Consider the following 19,085-nt stretch of genomic DNA (forward strand, 5'->3'; position numbering starts at 1 on the left):
AAACTTTATTAAAAATAATACATTAGTACACTCAAAAAATCGTTGGTCTTAATTAAAATACATGCATTTACCGTATTTTCCGCCCTAAAAGGCGCACCTAAAAACCTAAAATTTTCTCAAAAGCCGACAGTGCGCCTTATAGGCCAGTGCGCCTTATATATGGATCAACTGATGAATTTGTTGATCCATACTGGTTGTACACAGTGCTCTGCCAAAATGTTTCAGTACGTTTTAGTACGACTAGTAAATTACAAGGTCGCATCGCTTCCCAGCATTACGGCAACTGTAGTCAGGGGGCGTCACCGAATAGCTGTTGTACCCGCGAGGCTATTTCATGTCAAAATAGGCTGCTCTGTTAATGTTTCGAGTAAATCTACTGATCGATATGGAAGGGAAACATAGGTAAGTAGTACCAATGCGTTAGATCGAACTTTAGTCAGTTCCGATCATTTTATAGGAGATCGTTTGAGAAACGCGATTGTTTACACTTTGCTGAGGCTCATGGGAGATTGCGAACTGAGGCTTGTGAGACTTTGCGGATGGGTAATGCTATTGCGATAGCTGCTATACGTACCAGGCTATTTCATGTCAAAATAGGCTGCTCTGTTAATGTTTCGAGTAAATCTACGGATCGATATGGAAGGGAAACATAGGTAAGTAGTACCAATGCGTTAGATCGAACTTTAGTCAGTTCCGATCATTTTATAGGAGATCGTTTGAGAAACGCGATTGTTTACACTTTGCTGAGGCTCATGGGAGATTGCGAGCTGAGGCTCGTGAGACTTTGCGGATGGCTAATGCTATTGCGATAGCTGCTATACGTACCAGGCTATTTCATGTCAAAATAGGCTGCTCTGTTAATGTTTCGAGTAAATCTACGGATCGATATGGAAGGGAAACATAGGTAAGTAGTACCAATGCGTTAGATCGAACTTTAGTCAGTTCCGATCATTTTATAGGAGATCGTTTGAGAAACGCGATTGTTTCCACTTTGCTGAGGCTCATGGGAGATTGCGAGCTGAGGCTCGTGAGACTTTGCGGATGGCTAATGCTATTGCGATAGCTGCTATACGTACCAGGCTATTTCATGTCAAAATAGGCTGCTCTGTTAATGTTTCGAGTAAATCTACGGATCGATATGGAAGGGAAACATAGGTAAGTAGTACCAATGCGTTAGATCGAACTTTAGTCAGTTCTGATCATTTTATAGGAGATCGTTTGAGAAACGCGATTGTTTACAGAGGGCTCGTTGGTTATTGGCTAGTGGATGCATACCGCAACCCTAGTCAACCTCAGTTTGATGCAGTATAGCTTCTATTTTATGCGCCTTATAATCCGGTGCGCCTTATATATGGACAAAGTTTTAAAATGGGCCGTTCATTGAAGGTGCGCCTTATAACCCGGTGCGCCTTTTAGGGCGGAAAATACGGTAATTGTATTTAACCTATCGTTTTTTTTAAATGGTATGGCTCTCATGGGAAATTATTTTTTTTTAAATGGGCATTCATGGCTCTGTCTGCCAAAAAGGTTCCCGACCCCTGCTCTAGTGTGTATATGTGACGTGAACAATAAATCATATATAAATTCAAAATTATATTCAAATATTTTTTTCAGTGAGACATGGCATTATTTAAATTAAGAATTTAAATTCTATTTAGACTATTTGAGACATACGCCAAAAGAAAGATTCATAATGGGAATAACAAAAAACAAATGTATACCTGTGATGTGCAAATAATAATAGTAATGATTTCTGTGATTTTTGCGGTACAGTTCTGCAATTTCTGGAGATTTCATTTTATGGGATACTGCAGCAGAGCTTGTTAAAACAGACAAGATTGTCCAGAGAAAATGTGTGCGCGTGTGTGTGCATATATAAACACACTAGACAGAAGGAGCCAACTGAACACTTGTACTCTCTAATAGTGTTGATTTTATGAGGAGTACTGCATGTCATATCTTAACATTCAGTGGGCTAATCAAACATCATAATAACCTCTCCTAGTAGACATAGTAATTATTTGTAATGTTATCTTGAACACTCACCTGTGATCCGCCCATTTGCCTCCATCGGTGGTTGCCAGCTGATTAAAATGGCTCGGGGCCTCCCCTCCCGACTGATCACTGTCAAGTCTTTGGGAGCAGAGCTCGGAGCTGCCAACAAAGCATGAACAAATCATGAACTCAAGCAAGATAAAGCACGTTTCACTCTCATAAATTGCATGCTTCAGTTGAAATTTGATTTGAATAATCTTACTCAAATTGCAGGACTACTGTACAATTTAGGGGCATTCACATACAGGATCATACAGATGACTTTTTAAAAGGAAATGAAAAAGTAATTATGGCAATCAGTTGCTGGTTTATAAGACAGGAGAACAATGGCCAATTCTCATGTAGTAAGAAAAAAGAAAAAAAAAGAATTTTAAGACAAGTCTTGAAATTGGACAAAGAGAAAAATCTAATTACTGGAGGGACTGGCAAAAGAAAAACCTTGAACCACTCTGAGACTCTGCTCAGTCCTTGGTACCTCTAGTAGTGTCTGGTTCGCAGACCTGAGACAGTGAGCAGGTGTGTAGGGGTGGAGGAGCTCAGAGAGCTAAGATGGGGTGAGACCATTTGAAAGTATTTTAAAATGAAGTCTTAAATGTAATACAGGGAGTCAATGAGGGGAAGCCAGAACTGGAGTTATGTGCTCCCTACGAGTTAAGAAGAGAGCAGCAGCATTTTGGACTCCCCACTGGCTGACTCCAAAATAAAGTGCATGACAGTAATCTAGCTGAGATATAATAAAGGAATGGATTACTGTTTCTAAGTGCTGTTGCGAAAGGAGAGATTTAGGGTAGCCAGTCATGCCTAAGATGAAAGAAGTTGGCTTTAAAGACAGCACTTATCTGCTGGTTCAAATTAAAGTCATACAGTAGTGAAAAAAATCACAACGAAGTAGATGAAGTTTTTGTCATACTTTTTGTTTTATTGTGCCGTTTTGGTATGAATGCCTCAGCCACCTGAGGACAGTATATTACAGATATACGGATATGCATGGAGAGAGATAAAATGTCTCCTCAGCAGCATTAGTCATTCTTCATAGGAGCTAAATCAGATATGTCGCTGAATATTCTTATATTGTTTGTCTGGCTTGGTATCGCTGTTGCCTAAAAGTTTTTAAAACCGCAGCATAGATGCTAATAGTGAGACCATATCTATGGCACTTTCTGTTATGTTAGCATTAAGCAAGTGGATGAGGCGACCTGGTTGTTTTAAAATACTGTACAAAAAATATTCACTCTTTGATTTATATTCAGTTTGACGGTAATCTTTAACTGGGAGTGGATACAAATAGTTTGAAGCCACTTCAGTATCACCAAACTGCTACTTGTTGTGATGTGTGTTGAGTAGTCACAGCCACTACACAGCACTCGTGTTTCAAGTTTACACTTGTTTCTATCAACCATCCATCCATCCATCCATCCATCCATCCATCCATCCATCCATCCATCCATCCATCCATCCATCCATCCATCCATCCATCCATCCATCCATCCATCCATCCATCCATCCATCCATCCATCCATCCATCCATCCATTTTCTGAGCCTCTTTGTCCTCGCAAGGGTCGTGGGCATACTGGAGCCTATCCCAGCTGACTGGGCAGTAGGCGGGGGGGAGGGACACCCTGAACTGGTTGCCAGCCAATTGCAATGCACACATACTACGTATGTAGACAAACAACGATTCACACTCACAACTACGGGCAATTTGAAGAGGTCAATCGGCCTTCCATGAATCTTTTTGGGATGTGGGAGGAAACCGGCATACCTGGAGGAAACCCACGCAGGCATAGAGAGAACATGCAAACTCCACACAGGAAGGCCGTAGCCGGAACCCACAACCTCTGCACTGTGAGGCGGACGTGCTGACCAGTCACCCACTGTGCCACCCTTCTATCAACTAAAAAGTGCCAATTAAAAAAAAAATCCAATGCCCTGAATGAGTCATCTGAAACACTTGCACTGTAATCTATAACGTTAATCAACATTTAATACAGTACTCTTTCAACTGTTTCCTCCTTTGGGCCAAATCACACCAGATTATACAGACAAACTACTAAAAGAGCACTGCCCAAGTATTATAAAATGGAGCTGCTTTATCATAGTACAACACGTCAGAATTCATCAAAAATGAATCGTGTGAATGGTCAAAACATGCTCATTAAGCTTTCACATATGCCAGCCAGCAGAATCACAAAGATGGCACCACACTGAAATGAGGTCAATTACCCAATCACACTGCCCTGAACTCTAAGTCACATTAGCATGTCAGTAGTCATACAGAATGAGAGTGGCAGACTAAGGCATTTTCTAATGGTGGCATATACTGTCATCATATTCATTATTTATAAATATAAATGGGGGGTGAGCTTGGTGTAATTAATACAGTTTGCACATTTTTGGAAAAAATATGTCGCGTTTTGTCTTATACAGTGCATAAAGTTAACAATATATATAGTACGTAATAATGTCAACAGGGGAATCAACAACAAGCGCCTTCTAGTGGCTCTATTATCTTTAGGTTTTAATCTTGTGTGAGGGACAGTGAGTAAAAGGCCATCAGCAGACTGCAGTGACCCAACAGGACAATAAAATGTCACCAGATCCACCACCTACGGAGGAGCCTGTCCTGTGAAAAATTGAACTAAATCCAAAATTTAATATGAAGCTAGTGCAAGGACAGAACAGGAGTGATTAGGATCTAGACCAGGGGTGTCAAACTCATTTTTTTCACGGGCCGCATTGTAGTCATAGCTTCTTTCGGAGGGCCATTATGACTGTCAATCCAAATAAATGTATGAGCACCTCATATTATATACAGTAAAAGCTACAAAACAAACTGACAAATAACTCGTTTTCAAATCAGACGAGTAAAAACTGGTCAAATATAAAAAAAAAAAGATATTAAAAGTGAAGACAATTTGCAATTCTAGTAATGACACGAATTTGATGCACAATTTGTCTTCGTGGGCCACATAAAATGATGTGAAGGGCCGTATCTGGCCCCCGGGCCTTGAGTTTGACACCTGTGATCTAATCATTCTGACATATTTGGAGACAGTCTAATGAAGTTTTGACGATCAAGTTTGGTTACTGCAATATTCAAGATGTGAGGACACAAATGCTTGAGAGATATGTAGTTCAGAAAGAGATACCATTCAAGACACAAGATATCATTTAGATATAGTTTTAAGGTGAAAAAAGCAGTAACAGGTTTGAGGTTTTATTTAACCACTTTAGTAATGGAATATGACCATGAGGTCTCACAGCTAAAGAAAGTGCTTGTTTAGGCACTAAGATGTCGGAGGCAGAAAATTATATGTACTATCATGTTGTCTGTCTGGCACACCATTTAGTGGTAGCCTACATGCTGCTGCCTTTCATGTAGATAGCTCAGTTTCGATTCCCGGTCAGTACAGGTATGAAGCCACACCCTGTCCCAAAAAAAGAGTGACTTGCGTCAAGAAAGACATCATGGGAGTGATTCCCTGTTACGATGAGCTGAAAGTAATTTTCTCTTTTATTTTATATGTGGCGAAGGTAGCAGAGAACATGATGAATAGGATCTCAATTTTATAGCATCGTCAATGAAATGTGACATTCAGGCCTTTTTAGAAAATGAAATATAAGCTAGGTCTACTGTAATGTCTCTGCAATGTCAACACCATCGTAACATGAGCAAGTTATCGCAGGAATCCTTTTTTGTTTAATTATTGGAGATTTTTTAAAACCATGGCATACTATAGTAAATTTTATCACACAGTAAAAACAATTATGGACACATGAAATGAGATCCAAAAAATGCAGTATTTCCCATTTTGTTGTAAAGATGAGACGACGATGAGACGCGTGTGCTTTGTGAGCGTATATGCAAAGCCGGTGGGCCACTGCAGGGAGTGAGTGCGCTGCGTCCATCTGTTCCTTCTGAATGTCAATGTATTCCAGCACACCTCAAGGGAACTGGTAGGGTAATGACGTTCACGCTTAATTGGGTGACAAATCCAACAAACATGATTGTAAACACCCTGAAAGGGATTCCTTGACATTTTGATTCCAGTCAGTTCTGTTTCATTGTTATAGACAGTTGTCGAGTTGTTGCTGCAGGGTGGTATTAGTAACACCAAACTCATGGTTTTTGTTAATCCTATAGAACTAATCGCCTTTCAGGGAGGCAAAAAGGGTGGGGGGCAAGTTAAACATTTGAATGATGGTTGGAGCACTGCACCATGTAACAATTTTCAGACAAAATCTTTGATCTGGTTTACTCAATTTTCATCATTTCAGTGAAATGTGGTTATATTCCAAATGGGTAAATATATAAATACTCTGTATATCAGGGGTCACCAACTCCGGTCCTCAAGGGCGCCAATCCAGCCTGTTTTAGGTGCAGCCCTGCAACAACACACCTGATTCAAATGATCAGCTCATCAGCAAGCTCTATTAAGGCTGATAGCGATCCTGATTATTTGAATCAGGTGTGTTGCAGGGGGGATACATCTAAAACAGGCTGGATTGGCGCCCTTGAGGACCGGAGTTGGTGACCCCTGCTGTATATATTCCACACATTAAACTCAACATTTTGAGAATTAAAAGGATCAAAAATGTTTTAATGGCCCATTGTATATTTAACTGTTTTGAGACAGAATGGTGCGCAGCAGTGATGGGAAAATGAAGTTTGGAATTTGTTTCATGAACCAGTTGTTGTATATTTTGATACCACTCTGTTCAACATTAGGCTGAAAGCACACTGACTTACCATTTCTTAAACCCCTTTATTTAAACCAACAATGCCATCCTCGAGGAGTAAAAATATACAACTGGTTCATAAAGCAAATTTCATCCTTTTATCCGAACAATATAACCTAATTTGTACTTAAAACTAATGAATTTGCCTTATGAACCAGTATTTTTGACTCATCTAGATGGCACTCCTTGGTCAATGTTGGGTGGAAAGTCCTCTGAATTGCCATTTCTTAAACCCCTTTCTTTCTTTGTTTGCCAACAAAAACAGAGAAGTAAAAAATTACAGTCAATTTGAAGATTCATTTTCTAATCACGAGTTAAAACCCCACTGAAATACATCATAATTTTTAAGAAGGTTGTGGAAACGGCCAAACTGTTCTTTGAGGAAAACTGTTTTCGCGTATGTATAGTCAAAATCAATGTTCCTCTCCATACACACAATAACATCATTTAAAATCTTGCTCTCGCCGTTGAGTGAACACATTGAACTGTAACGCACTGTGCCAACCTAGTTCACTGTATGTCAAGTCATAGCCTTCTTATGGATTAAAACAATCTAACATATAAATAAAAAATACATATATTTACTGTGTGTGTGTGTTGATGTGAGTGCCTGCATGCATTTGTGTGACGTACCTGCTTCATAGGTGGTGGCATGTGCTGTCATACTCCAAGTACTGGATTTCCGACCTTTCGTCACCATCACAGCAAACTCGTACATAGTGTTTGGTTTGAGGCTCGTGACTGTATGGCTGAGAGCGGTGGTGTCTGCAGACTGTACATCAAAAGCAACATTATTTATCAATTGCGTTAACACATCGGAAAGAAGGAAGACCCCACCCAAATTGTCATTGTTCAAATATTTGTGATTGGTTAAAAATCACAGCCACTCACTGTCTTTTGATTTATTACAGATGAGATGATTTAAGAGTGTGCAGACGTCAACTAAATAATTAAATCTGTTACTCTGACAATGCTATGGATGGCCAATTGGCCATACAAATTTGTTGTATAAAGTGCAGAATTTCCAAAGGCAAATTGTTACCAAAACTGAAAGCAAATCACAGACAGTGTACACTCTGGTCAAAGAACAAATTAAGATTTTGTGCATTATCTGATTTAAAAAAATATTTTCAATCCATTCAGACAGATTTACTTGATATTTACCATTCACAGTTCCAACATTCTGTCTTATTTTTTTTGTTTCATATTCAAAATAGCTTTTTGGTTGTTTTCCTGCATTTGAGAAGTAAATGTTTTTTGTCAAGTCAGTACTGACAGTGCTGGAATACCATACTGTGGAAGCAAATATTCCAATAAAATGAAGCATGCTCTTACTATGTATATCCCATTTTTTATGTTGCCATATGTACGATTCATAAAACTTACACACTCAGCAGCAGCGCCACTACTACTTGCTTAGTAGTGCTGTTTGCACATTTATTGATGAGCAAGAAACTGAGGATACAAACACTTTAGTTTGTGTAGGGAGCTCACAAGGTGGTATAAGTCTAAAAAATATTTTCCACCCATTGCTAATCAATTATAGAATATTCGCATACTATAAACAAAGCATTTGGACAACTAAGCTTTCTTTGTGCCCACAGAAGCCAGCAGAAAGCAGAAACAATGCTAATTTGACTCCACAATGTATCAGTCCCTTGGAAGGAAGTGTGAAATTTGGGAGAGGTTTTTTTTTGCTATGCCAAGTTTAGTGCCATTACAAGTCTCTTTTGATCACTGTAACTCAAGTCTGTCAGAATATTTCACTGGAAGTAATGGAGACTTTCTGTGCTTCAACGGTCTGTGTTTACCTTATACTTGCCGCTGGTGGAGTAGCTGGTCTTCCATTTGACAGAGTAGTAGCGGACCTCAGATGATTTTTGATTCTTGGTCATGGAATTGTCGGCCCATGAAACACGGACTGAATCCGAGGAAAGAGCCACAGCTTGGACCCCAACAGGGGGTATCATGGGCGTGCTGGTGTCTGGCATGGGGGTGGGGTATTTATCAAAGAGATGGAAAAGGTCATCCTCAGATGGGTCAATGGGGTCTGATGTGGGGTTGATCATATGACCAGGTGGTTCGTCGTACATTTATATATATTTTTTTAATCAAGCACATGTGATATATAAAGAAATATGTGATTATTTGAAAGCGACATGCAGTTGGTAGGGATGTTAGTTAAAGATGTCGGAAAAAGAAAAGGATGCAAAATGTGGGTGAGTGAGGGAGAGTACAGGGAGAGAAGACAATAATAAGAAGACAATTAGAGACAATAGTTGCCTCTATTAGCAAGAAATGAAGACATACTGAAGACACTGATCAACAGTTTAGTGATTATAACGTTGAAAAGAAGATTGAGTCAGATTCTGTAGTGCTGTTTCCCTCATGTTTTTTTCTGTTATTAAAATGATCTAAATAAAAATCAATATGCTTTTGTGGTAGCAGGACAAGATTAACAGAAGTCTTTAATTAGACTTTGCTTTTCTTTGACAAACTTTGAAATGGAACTTTATGAAGAGAATGTTTAAAGCTCAACATTTCTTCACAAAGTGATAATATCTTCGTGATGAAGAGTTTTGTAGCTATTGGAAGAATTCTGGGTCAAGAACCATCTGTGCCAATGACACCCATCTGTTTGGAACTGTGTCTTCAGTTGGTCAAAGAGCATGCGTCCTTCATGTGCATTCAGAAACATTTTCTACAACCTCCACCTTTTTTAATTAATAGGGCGAGAAAATACAGGAGCATGATTGATTGATGCCAATCAGGAACATCTTACTTTCTCAGAGTTTTTATGAGTTTTATTATTTTTTTCCCCCCATGTTTGAAGCTCAAATATTCAGAAGCTGACATGTTTCTGACATGCCCCACCTGAACATTTTACAGGAGTTATAAAAGTGACTTCTCCAACCAGTAGTAAGCGTGATCACTGAGGAGCACTTGAAGGAAGCAGAACATAAAACAGACGCTATGACAGATGTCATCATAGAGCTGGAATGAGCACAGCACAGTGGAGAATAAAATATCAAATGGTCTGCTTATTCCAGCTCTGCTAGCTCTGACCTACGGACAGTCAAACCTAGTGAAATCAGAAACAGTTAGAGACCAAGAAAATAACAATAAAAAATAACATTGGTTCAGGTTCACAGAATTTAAATGGACTTCGGGGTTATAAAAGACTCCATATTCAAAGCTGAGAACAACAGAAACGTTTTAAGGGGTACACCCCCACATATTCTTTCAGGGTTCCAGACCATAACATGGCAAATTCAATTGGAGGAGCAGGCAGGCAGGCAGTGTATATTATTAGCACTGAATACTTCCTTTTTTTAAATGAAAATGTACTAATGCACTTTCTTATTAGGAAATAAGCGGAAGTGACAAAGAACAACACACCATGCACCAACCACCATCAAATCGATAATGGAAATTAAATGCCCAATCAAACGAGTGAACGAATTAGGACTCATATCTGACACACACACACACACACACAGACACACACACACACACACACACACAGACACACACACACACACACAGGCATACATATGTAACTGATTACATGATGTGATTTACCGTATTTTCCGGACTATAAGTCGCAGTTTTTTTTATAGTTTGGCTGGGGGTGTGACTTATACTCTGGAGTGACTTATGTGTAAAATTATTAACACATTAATATATAATTTCACCTGCTATTTTCACACTAAACCGCAAGAGGACGCTCTAGGCCTGTGTTGATAATTTCTGAAACTGACGATGAGTCTGACGTAAGCGACGAAGAAGAGGAAGCACCACATCATCTACCTCCGGAGTTTGCGGAGTTGTTTAAAAGTGACACAGTGTATGAAGATTTTATTGGATTTAATGATTTGGAGTGACACGGATGGTTTGGTAAACTTGTTAGCATGTTATTTATGCTATAGTTATCTGAATAACTCTTAATATGTTATGTTAACATACCAGGCACATTCTCAGTTTGTTGTTTATGTGTCATGTAACGTTAGCATACCGTACAATTACTCAGCCTGTTGTTGCCTCTATTCTATTTTTCTTTTAAATTGCCTTTCAAGATGACGTCTGTGCTTGGTGTTGGATTTTGTCAAATACATTTCCCTCAAAAATGCGATTTATACTCCAGTGTGACTTATTTCCTTCTTTATTATGCATTTTATGGCTGGTGCGACTTGTACTCCGGAGCAATTTATAGTCCGGAAAATACGGTATTCCAGTCTGGTCTTTATATGTGCTACTAGACCGTTTGACAGTCGTTTGATCAATGTAAACATTATGTGATGTACCAAGATAAAGGTCGGTCCTCAAATCATCACAGTAGCAAAGATTGGTTTTATACTTTAAATGAAAGCAACAGCTTCGGAAAAAATGTGAAGAAGGTCTCCTATCGTAGACCAGTTCTGGTTAGAGGCAGGCGTTCTCTAGTGCGTACACAAGAATGTCACTGCAAATTTACGACAAGACAGATTATGCACAGCCTAGCCGTTCCGACTGAAGCCTATACATGATGCCTGAATGGAATGATAAAAGTAATAGACCACCCCAGTGAATTGATTAATTTTTTTTCTTCAAGTTTTATATTTGATTGCTTAAATTTGAACACAATCACCATGCCAGCTCCTTTGCCCAGTCCAAAACAAAAAACAAACATGAGTTAAGAACAATGGTGGTGTGCTGGGTAGCTTCTAATTGTCTTTTTTTGAGAGTATATCATAATCATACCATCCATCTGTATGCACCATATGGAATTGTGAGACTGAAAAAGTTTAGTTTAAGGCAGATTTATGAATGGAGAACTACAACTATATAAAACAAAGTTTTGTGTTTCATGCCGCCCTGCTTCTTAGTTCAAAGACAAGGAAGACAAAAAAGAAAATATAGACTGCTGGTTGTAGAAGTAAAGGGAAGAACATGAAAAGCAGTAGGTGTCACCATAAATTGTCACTTAAAGATATGACAAAATGTTATTCGACTTTACTGTACATGTGTACGATTCATGTCCAGTTAAAATGTTAGAGAAAGAAATTGCCCAAAAATACTAGGAGGCTTTATAAAGGAACAAAAAGTACATTAGCCAGTTTTCAAGAACAAAGTATGTTTGAGTGATTGGACTGTACATTTGGCTGTTCTAATGTCTTGTAAATTGCTGTGATTTGGGAGAATTTCTACTCCTGTCAATGCTACTAATAGCATCAGTATTATAGGTTCTCAATTTTTTGTCAACGGCTAAACTACATTGATTCATATTGCACAGTCGCTGTGATTAGAAATATCCTACCTGTCAGGGATCGAGTGACAGCACTCTCATACAGAGGAACTCCTTCTCCAGCATTATTGAAGGCCTTCAGGGAAATCACATAGTGTGAGCTTGGCTCTGTCAGACAGAAATAGGGGTAGAGAGAGAGCCTTTAGATGACATTCAGCTCATTATGCACTCATGGATGAAACATTTAAAGTCATTTGCTTTGTTTTCTTTTGTCCTCAGCAGCAATAATCTGGACATTTTGATGGAGAAATAATTGGAAAGTTATTAATTAAGACAACTATAATGAAAACCAGCAAAATACTGATGGCTAAAACTGAGAGGTTGAGTATGTTATGGAGGTTTTTAGTATGTGGACACATTTCTCACACACTTTCATCATGAAACAGGGCTTCCTGTTAGTAAGTATGTATGAAAAGTAATGTTCTGTAATTGAAATCAGATATATTTCCTTTTTTTTTTAAATGCATTTAATGACTTGCCTAATCACAACCACTTGGATAACGTCTATAACACTTAGAATATTTGTCCAGTCTAAAAGCATTTTTTTTATTTGAAACATAACGTGTTTAAAGCTTTCCCTTTGCTCAGGCCATCTGAGAGATGGCAGCAGGATATTACGATAGGAGCACGTAATTGTCAAGCAGTGCCTTATTATGGAGCCATGCTCAAAAAGTGATGATGCTGCATGTTCTCTGTTAAGCGTCCAACACTTGCATCAGTTAAACAAACACCCTCTCTGCTCCCCAAGCACTTCACTGCGTGCATTAATGATCACCATGAATTATAAATGCCATGTACATACTGTATGCAGACTCCATCCACCCTGTGCATGCAATATGACTCTTTCATTACCGTTCCATTAGAGACCCGAGATGGGAATTTGCATCTGCGTAAACGCATTCACACAATTTGTTAACGTCTTTTTGGCATGCAAATTGCTTGTTGCATGCGAAGGAAGAGATGATTTCCACCTCAAGCAGCTCTCTTATTAAATTCTTCTAAATTATTGATTAGAATGGAATAAGTTATTTCATCATCACAATTAATTTACAACACACTAGGCTGCTATGTCAATATTGGCACAAGCATGTTGATTTATGGGGGGAGTGAAAAAATATTGTTGATTAAATATTTGCTGTTGATAAGTAGGTGTTGTTGCTGATGCATGTAATCATTAAATAAAGCAATTACTTGTGTGTTTATACAACAAAAGAAATTGAGAGAAGGATTAGGAATGCAAAGACAAAAGAAAACACCCAACCATCTCAGAGAGTCTCTTTGTTGTTTCTTTTGTAGATGCCTTGCATCACAGTGCACATAATTGCTATGACAAACAAACACACGCACAAGGATACGTATATGCCGATGCATGGTGTCACTGAGAACTCCAAAGAAAAAGAAAAACAAGCTCATCCAAGTGAGATGTCCCAAAAGGTTAAGCCTTATGGAACCTTGCAGGCAAATACCGTCAAAGATTCTACTGCAAGCTAATATTTCTACGTTGACACTAAATTGTAAAATAATATATTAAATTTAGAAATCTTTGCACTCAACGTTGCATTTTACTGATGTTCTCGGTGGTTTTCATCATGGTATCAAGGGCTTAAGTTAACAAAATCAAGCAAATCCGCAGCAGTTTAATAAATGTTATTTATCGACTGGGCTACTGATATGTTGTGTATTGCTGTCGATTGAAATGAAGAGGAAAAAACATGACGAAAAATAATTCCTGTACCGTAAAGACGGGGGGAGATATTGTGAAGACGCTTATAAAAGAAGCGATGTATGTTTAACTTTTAATTCATTGGTTAATTATGGCATACCGATCCAGGGAAACTTAAAAAAATAAAAATAAAGTGGGATAGCACACTGTCATTTAAAACATTAATTTACTACAAATTTCATTTTTTTATTTTAAAATGTTCTTTATATTGCCTTGCTCAAGCAACCACCAGCCAGTAAGTAACAGGTTGATCTATTAATATTAGCTCTCACTCTATCAGTCCCTCTCCTATTGGACATCACCACAATGCTGAATGCTGAGCTAAACACTTTAATTGTGCCATTTGCATCTGCACTGCATCACAATTTTAATAGAATTCTGTATAACCTTTGTTCAGGAGGTGTGTCACTCTCCTCTCTTCTCACCTAAGTTTTCAATGGAGTAATATCTCTGCTTGCTGTCCACTCGAACCGTCTCCGCATAGGGACTTCCCACCCCATAGCCGATGATGTAACCACGGACCAGAATGCTGGGACTGAGGGGAGGAGTCCATGACATGATGATGCTGTTGGGAAGCGGCCTAACATGCAGAGAGCTGGGCTGGTCTGGAACCTGACTCTCTGTAAACAACACAAATAGCAAATTATCACCCCAAAAAGAACAAATGTTTGGGGTTCCTGTGTGTGTTCTTTGTCTGCTTTTTTTTTTTTTTTTTTTTTTTTAATTGTGATCGTATGGTCTCGTTATCCTCACCTAGCTCTTTCTGTCAAATTCAATAACAAAAGATATACTTAGGCCTAAATCAAAAATTCTATTTGTAAAGATGCGCAAGAGTCAAATTCTACCCAGAGGCAATTTTGTTTACATTTAGTGAATTTCTTAAGTATAACTCTTTTGGGATCACATGTAGATGTTTTGTAAGAGAAAACTCTTACAAAACATCTACACCCTCTCTTCGTACATCATTTATGAAACTCATTAAGTATGTAGAATTGGATTGTATTTCTGCTCTCCTTTTCATTCATCCCCCTTCCCTCCCTAACAAAACTTCCATCTATTCATGTGTCTTGCCCTTTAAACTGCTTAAATATTTATGAGTATGTTGGGATAGTGGAGGTATTTACATGTTGTTTCACAGATCACTGGACTCACACAAACCCAAATAGTCACACGTGCACATACGCACGCACGCACGCACACACACGCACACACACGCACACACGCACACACACACACACACATATATTGGCTCTGTGATTTCTCACCATCTAAATCATTCTCGGGTGTCTCAGCTGTATACCACTCACTGGGTGGACCTGTTCCATTCGTCGTCATGGCTGCGATCTGGAAACTGTACTGACTGCCCTTATCCAGACCTGGAGGGGAAAAGGAGATTGTACGAAAATAAATTCCAACAAGTCACAGACATTTTATATGTGCATTTCATTTTAAAAACAGATAACGTAAGTTTTTTTTTTTTTTTTCGATCACGAGTTTCTTCTTGAAAGGTTTGTGTCCAAACTTCTCAGCTTGAGCTCTCTGCAAACTTTGGCCTCAAAACATCTGACCTCAGATGTCCTTCTGATGAGCTAATTCCTAATCCTTTCCAATTTGGTCACTCTTAAAGAAAACCTGATTGTCTTAAATTCCGCCAGTTCCAGCTGTATTGTGTTTTCAGTGTGACTATCTCTAATCGGTGCATCACGGCCAGTTTCACCAATGTTTTATAGAACGTTCCTCTTCATCTTATCAAAGACTCTTCTTTCACAAAACACACCACATACTTTTCTGCACCCATTCACACACGCTTGGATTTGTTTCTTCACCTCCTTACCACACTAATCGTTTAAATTTCTCCAACTTTAATATCTCTTCTCTGTGTAGCCTCACTCTTACGCCTCCAAATCATTCATGCTTATTCACTGTCTTACTTCTGCCAATTTTCATTCACCTCCTTTCTAGTGCATGCCTCCACCTCTCTAGATGATCCTCCACCTTTTCTCTGCTTTGACTGCAGTTTAATCTTAATGGTTGACAAGAAATACTCAAAGATAAGCAATTAATGTCCTATCAGTAATAATAAAAAAATGCAGAATTAAATAATTCTTGTTCAATGCACGTTCCTCACAACGACCGCTTGCCATTGACTTTCATGTGACTTTTTATGTGATTCATCGTTATATATTCAGTCTGCAATTTGAAGAGATACTCATGTTTTTCTGAAGTGGGAAACACCTTTCCACTGAAAAATAATAACGTTAATCTCAGCTAAATCTGTCATTTTCTTTTGTTATTGACTGAGGCAAGGAATGACCTTTGCTACCTATGAATGAACTGAGCATAGATTGGACATGAATAAAATTTGTGTTAATATAGTGAAGATTTATTCAGACTTTCTTGGTGTGATTATTGCTGATGACCACCAGACATACACAGCCCACCCACATTAACACACCCACAGGCATGCACACACACGCACGCACAAACAAACATACTCTGACTCTGGGAAATGAGCTAACATCAAGAAGATAACCTCAGTAAAAAAAATAATGAAAAGGAAGATCGGTTTCATTTAAATCCTGCAAATCTACATTGGCAAAATAGCTTGTGGCAGAATGAAAAATACAGCCACACAAATACTATCCATACCGTATGTGTAGAGGTATGCCGGGTCATACCAAAGACTATAAAAATGGGACCCATTGCCTCCCTGCTTGGCACTCAGCATTAAGGGTTGGAATTGGGGGGTTAGATCACCAAATGATTCCCGAGCGCGGCGCCGCTGCTGCTCACTGCTCCCCTCTCCCCCAGGGGATGGATCAAAATCACACGGGGATGGGTTAAATGCAGAGGACATATTTCACCACACCCAGATGTGTGTGTGACGATCATTGGGACTTTTTAATTAATTTATACTTCAGATGAGAAAATAAGAGAAAACAAAAAGGAGTGAAAAGCACAATGTGAACTCAATTCACATTTTAAAAAGCCTGAGGCTGATAAATGTTTTGTATTAAAGAGTTCCTGAGCATTCATTGTTACAGACTCATACGCGAAAGCCTATAATGCCGCCAACCCCTTCAAACTCCTCCAATTTCATTAACTTTTCCATTACCTTTCCTTTAATTTGAGAACGCGGACAAGATGGATCGATTCTCACCTGTGAAAAGGTACCAAAGGTTGTTTGGTTCAATGGCTTCTTGGTCTCCACGGCGACCAGTCTTCCTGTATTTGATCTTGTAAGCGCTGATGATGCCATTTTGTGCGTTGCGTGGAGGTGGCTGCCATGATACTTTTATGCTCTGAAAATCATATAAAACAACATGAACTGTGACTGGGGAACAATTAAGTGATCAAGAACTGTTGCGTTTCCAAAAATTGGATAACACATCCATCCATTTTCTGAACCGCTTAGTCCCCACGGGGGTCGCGGGTGTGCTGGAGCACATCCCAGCCGTCATCAGGCAGTAGGCGGGGGACACCCTGAACCGGTTGCCAGCCAATCGCAAGGCACACAGAGACAAACAACCATTCACACTCGCTCCTAGGGACAATTTGGAGTGCTCAATCGGCCTACCAAGCATGTTTTTGGGATGTGGGAGGAAACCGGAGTGCCCGGAGAAAACCCACACGTACCCGGGGAGAACATGCAAACTCCACACAGGGAGGGCCAGAGGTGGAATCGAACCCGCACCCTCCTAACTGTGAGGCGGACGTGCTACCCAGTGCGACACCGAGCCGCCCAGGATAACACACCCTAGCAAAATAAAATCCATTTCAACTCGTAATTTACTATTCTAATGCACCAGTACAGTATAATTTGCTTTTAAATCAGTCCAGTTTGAGGCAGTAGTTGTTTTACATGTGTTTATCTTTGTAGTATGTGGATGTTTGTATAGTTGGATGTTGGGTGAATGCTAATTGCTTTATTTGCATGTTAACAATGCACCTCGACCTACCAGGACAAATACACGCACGCACACGCATGCACGCACACACACACACACACACACACACACACACACACACACACACACACACACACACACACACACACACACACACACACACACACACACACACACACACACACACACACACACACACACACACACACACACACACACACACACACGAATAACAGATGTTTGCCAAGACCCAAGTGTGCAATGCTTTGAGACATCTGCTATCAGCCATCCCATACGCATTGGCTGACGCACACTAATTAATGAAGACTAATGGATTACAAAATGTATTAGTATTTTTTTCTGAATGGTTAAACTGCAATACTGATTCTTGTGGCACCATTTCTAAAACTATTCATATCGATCAAGAAATGTCTCAAAGTTTGCAAAACAAACCATGCTTAACACTGAATTTGAAATTTTATAACACATTTTCAGTATCCAGCACTCTTTTTTTGCAACTCACTACTTAGCCTCAATTTCCAAATGATCAACACACTACTTGCAAAACAAGACATGTTGTTGCTGCTGGTGCAATTCTTTGCACTATTCTGCAGCTGCCTGGCCACACTTTCACAAAAGAAACCTATCATTTCTGTAGTTACTTTCCACTCAGCCTGAGCAGTAGAAATAAGCCACAAGTAAGCTGTTGATGTGGAGGACAATGGAGTTTCTCCATTGAGTGAAAATGAGAGGAGTGAGAGGAATAAGACGTGCAGGTGAAGAACCACCCGCCGTCTGCAAGCCTCTATCTCCCGTTTCATTTGGAAATCTGACACAGGTATTGGAATTTGTGTTAGGACGATTGTAAAAAAACGATAACACCTGAGCCGCGCCACCCAGAGTGCAGAACATGGACATTAAATTGAGCTAGCCCACATTCACGTCTAAAAATGTACTACAATGTGAGTGACGTCTATTATTTTCTGTGCGTATGTACTTAGCAGGGCTGTGGACTCGGTCGGATTTTTGCACCGAGTCCGAGTCCGAGTCCGGCCTCTTGCCCACCGAGTCCGAGTCCGAGTCCGGCTGTCCATTTTTTCTGTTAATTCATGTGACTGCTTAGTCTTTATTCAAGGCTAATTTAGATCAAAATCTAAATAATTACAACAGTTTTGTGATGGCTTTGTCTTTATTAACCATATAAACGAATACAATAAACAGATACTTTCAAGTTTCAATTCAACGACTTGGGTTTGTTCTTAGGAACAAAATCGCCTCAACCAAGTCAGCCTTCATCGCGCCGCGCTGATCAGACATGATAAACTTGAGCCCGGAAAACAGGCGCTCTACGCTGACTTGGCTGATTGGCATTGC

General features: G+C 39.4%; 1 protein-coding gene across 5 annotated transcripts in view; it reads right to left on the reverse strand.

The window, feature by feature from the left end:
- dcc (DCC netrin 1 receptor) overlaps positions 1-19,085 on the reverse strand; it is a 219,279-nt gene that overhangs the window by 48,317 nt on the left and 151,877 nt on the right. For 3 of the 5 annotated variants that reach the window (XM_037266285.1, XM_037266284.1, XM_037266282.1), the window contains exons 13-19: positions 16,964-17,105; positions 15,069-15,179; positions 14,229-14,423; positions 12,093-12,188; positions 8,608-8,846; positions 7,430-7,568; positions 2,047-2,154 (exon numbers count right to left, since the gene is read on the reverse strand). In XM_037266285.1, the coding sequence (XP_037122180.1) occupies positions 2,047-2,154; positions 7,430-7,568; positions 8,608-8,846; positions 12,093-12,188; positions 14,229-14,423; positions 15,069-15,179; positions 16,964-17,105 (1,030 nt within the window). The remainder of the gene's footprint in view (positions 1-2,046; positions 2,155-7,429; positions 7,569-8,607; positions 8,847-12,092; positions 12,189-14,228; positions 14,424-15,068; positions 15,180-16,963; positions 17,106-19,085) is intronic. The other 2 variants (XM_037266286.1, XM_037266283.1) reach the window with 1 other exon arrangement.

Source organism: Syngnathus acus, chromosome 12 (genome assembly GCF_901709675.1).
Source record: "Syngnathus acus chromosome 12, fSynAcu1.2, whole genome shotgun sequence".
NCBI lineage: Eukaryota > Metazoa > Chordata > Actinopteri > Syngnathiformes > Syngnathidae > Syngnathus > Syngnathus acus.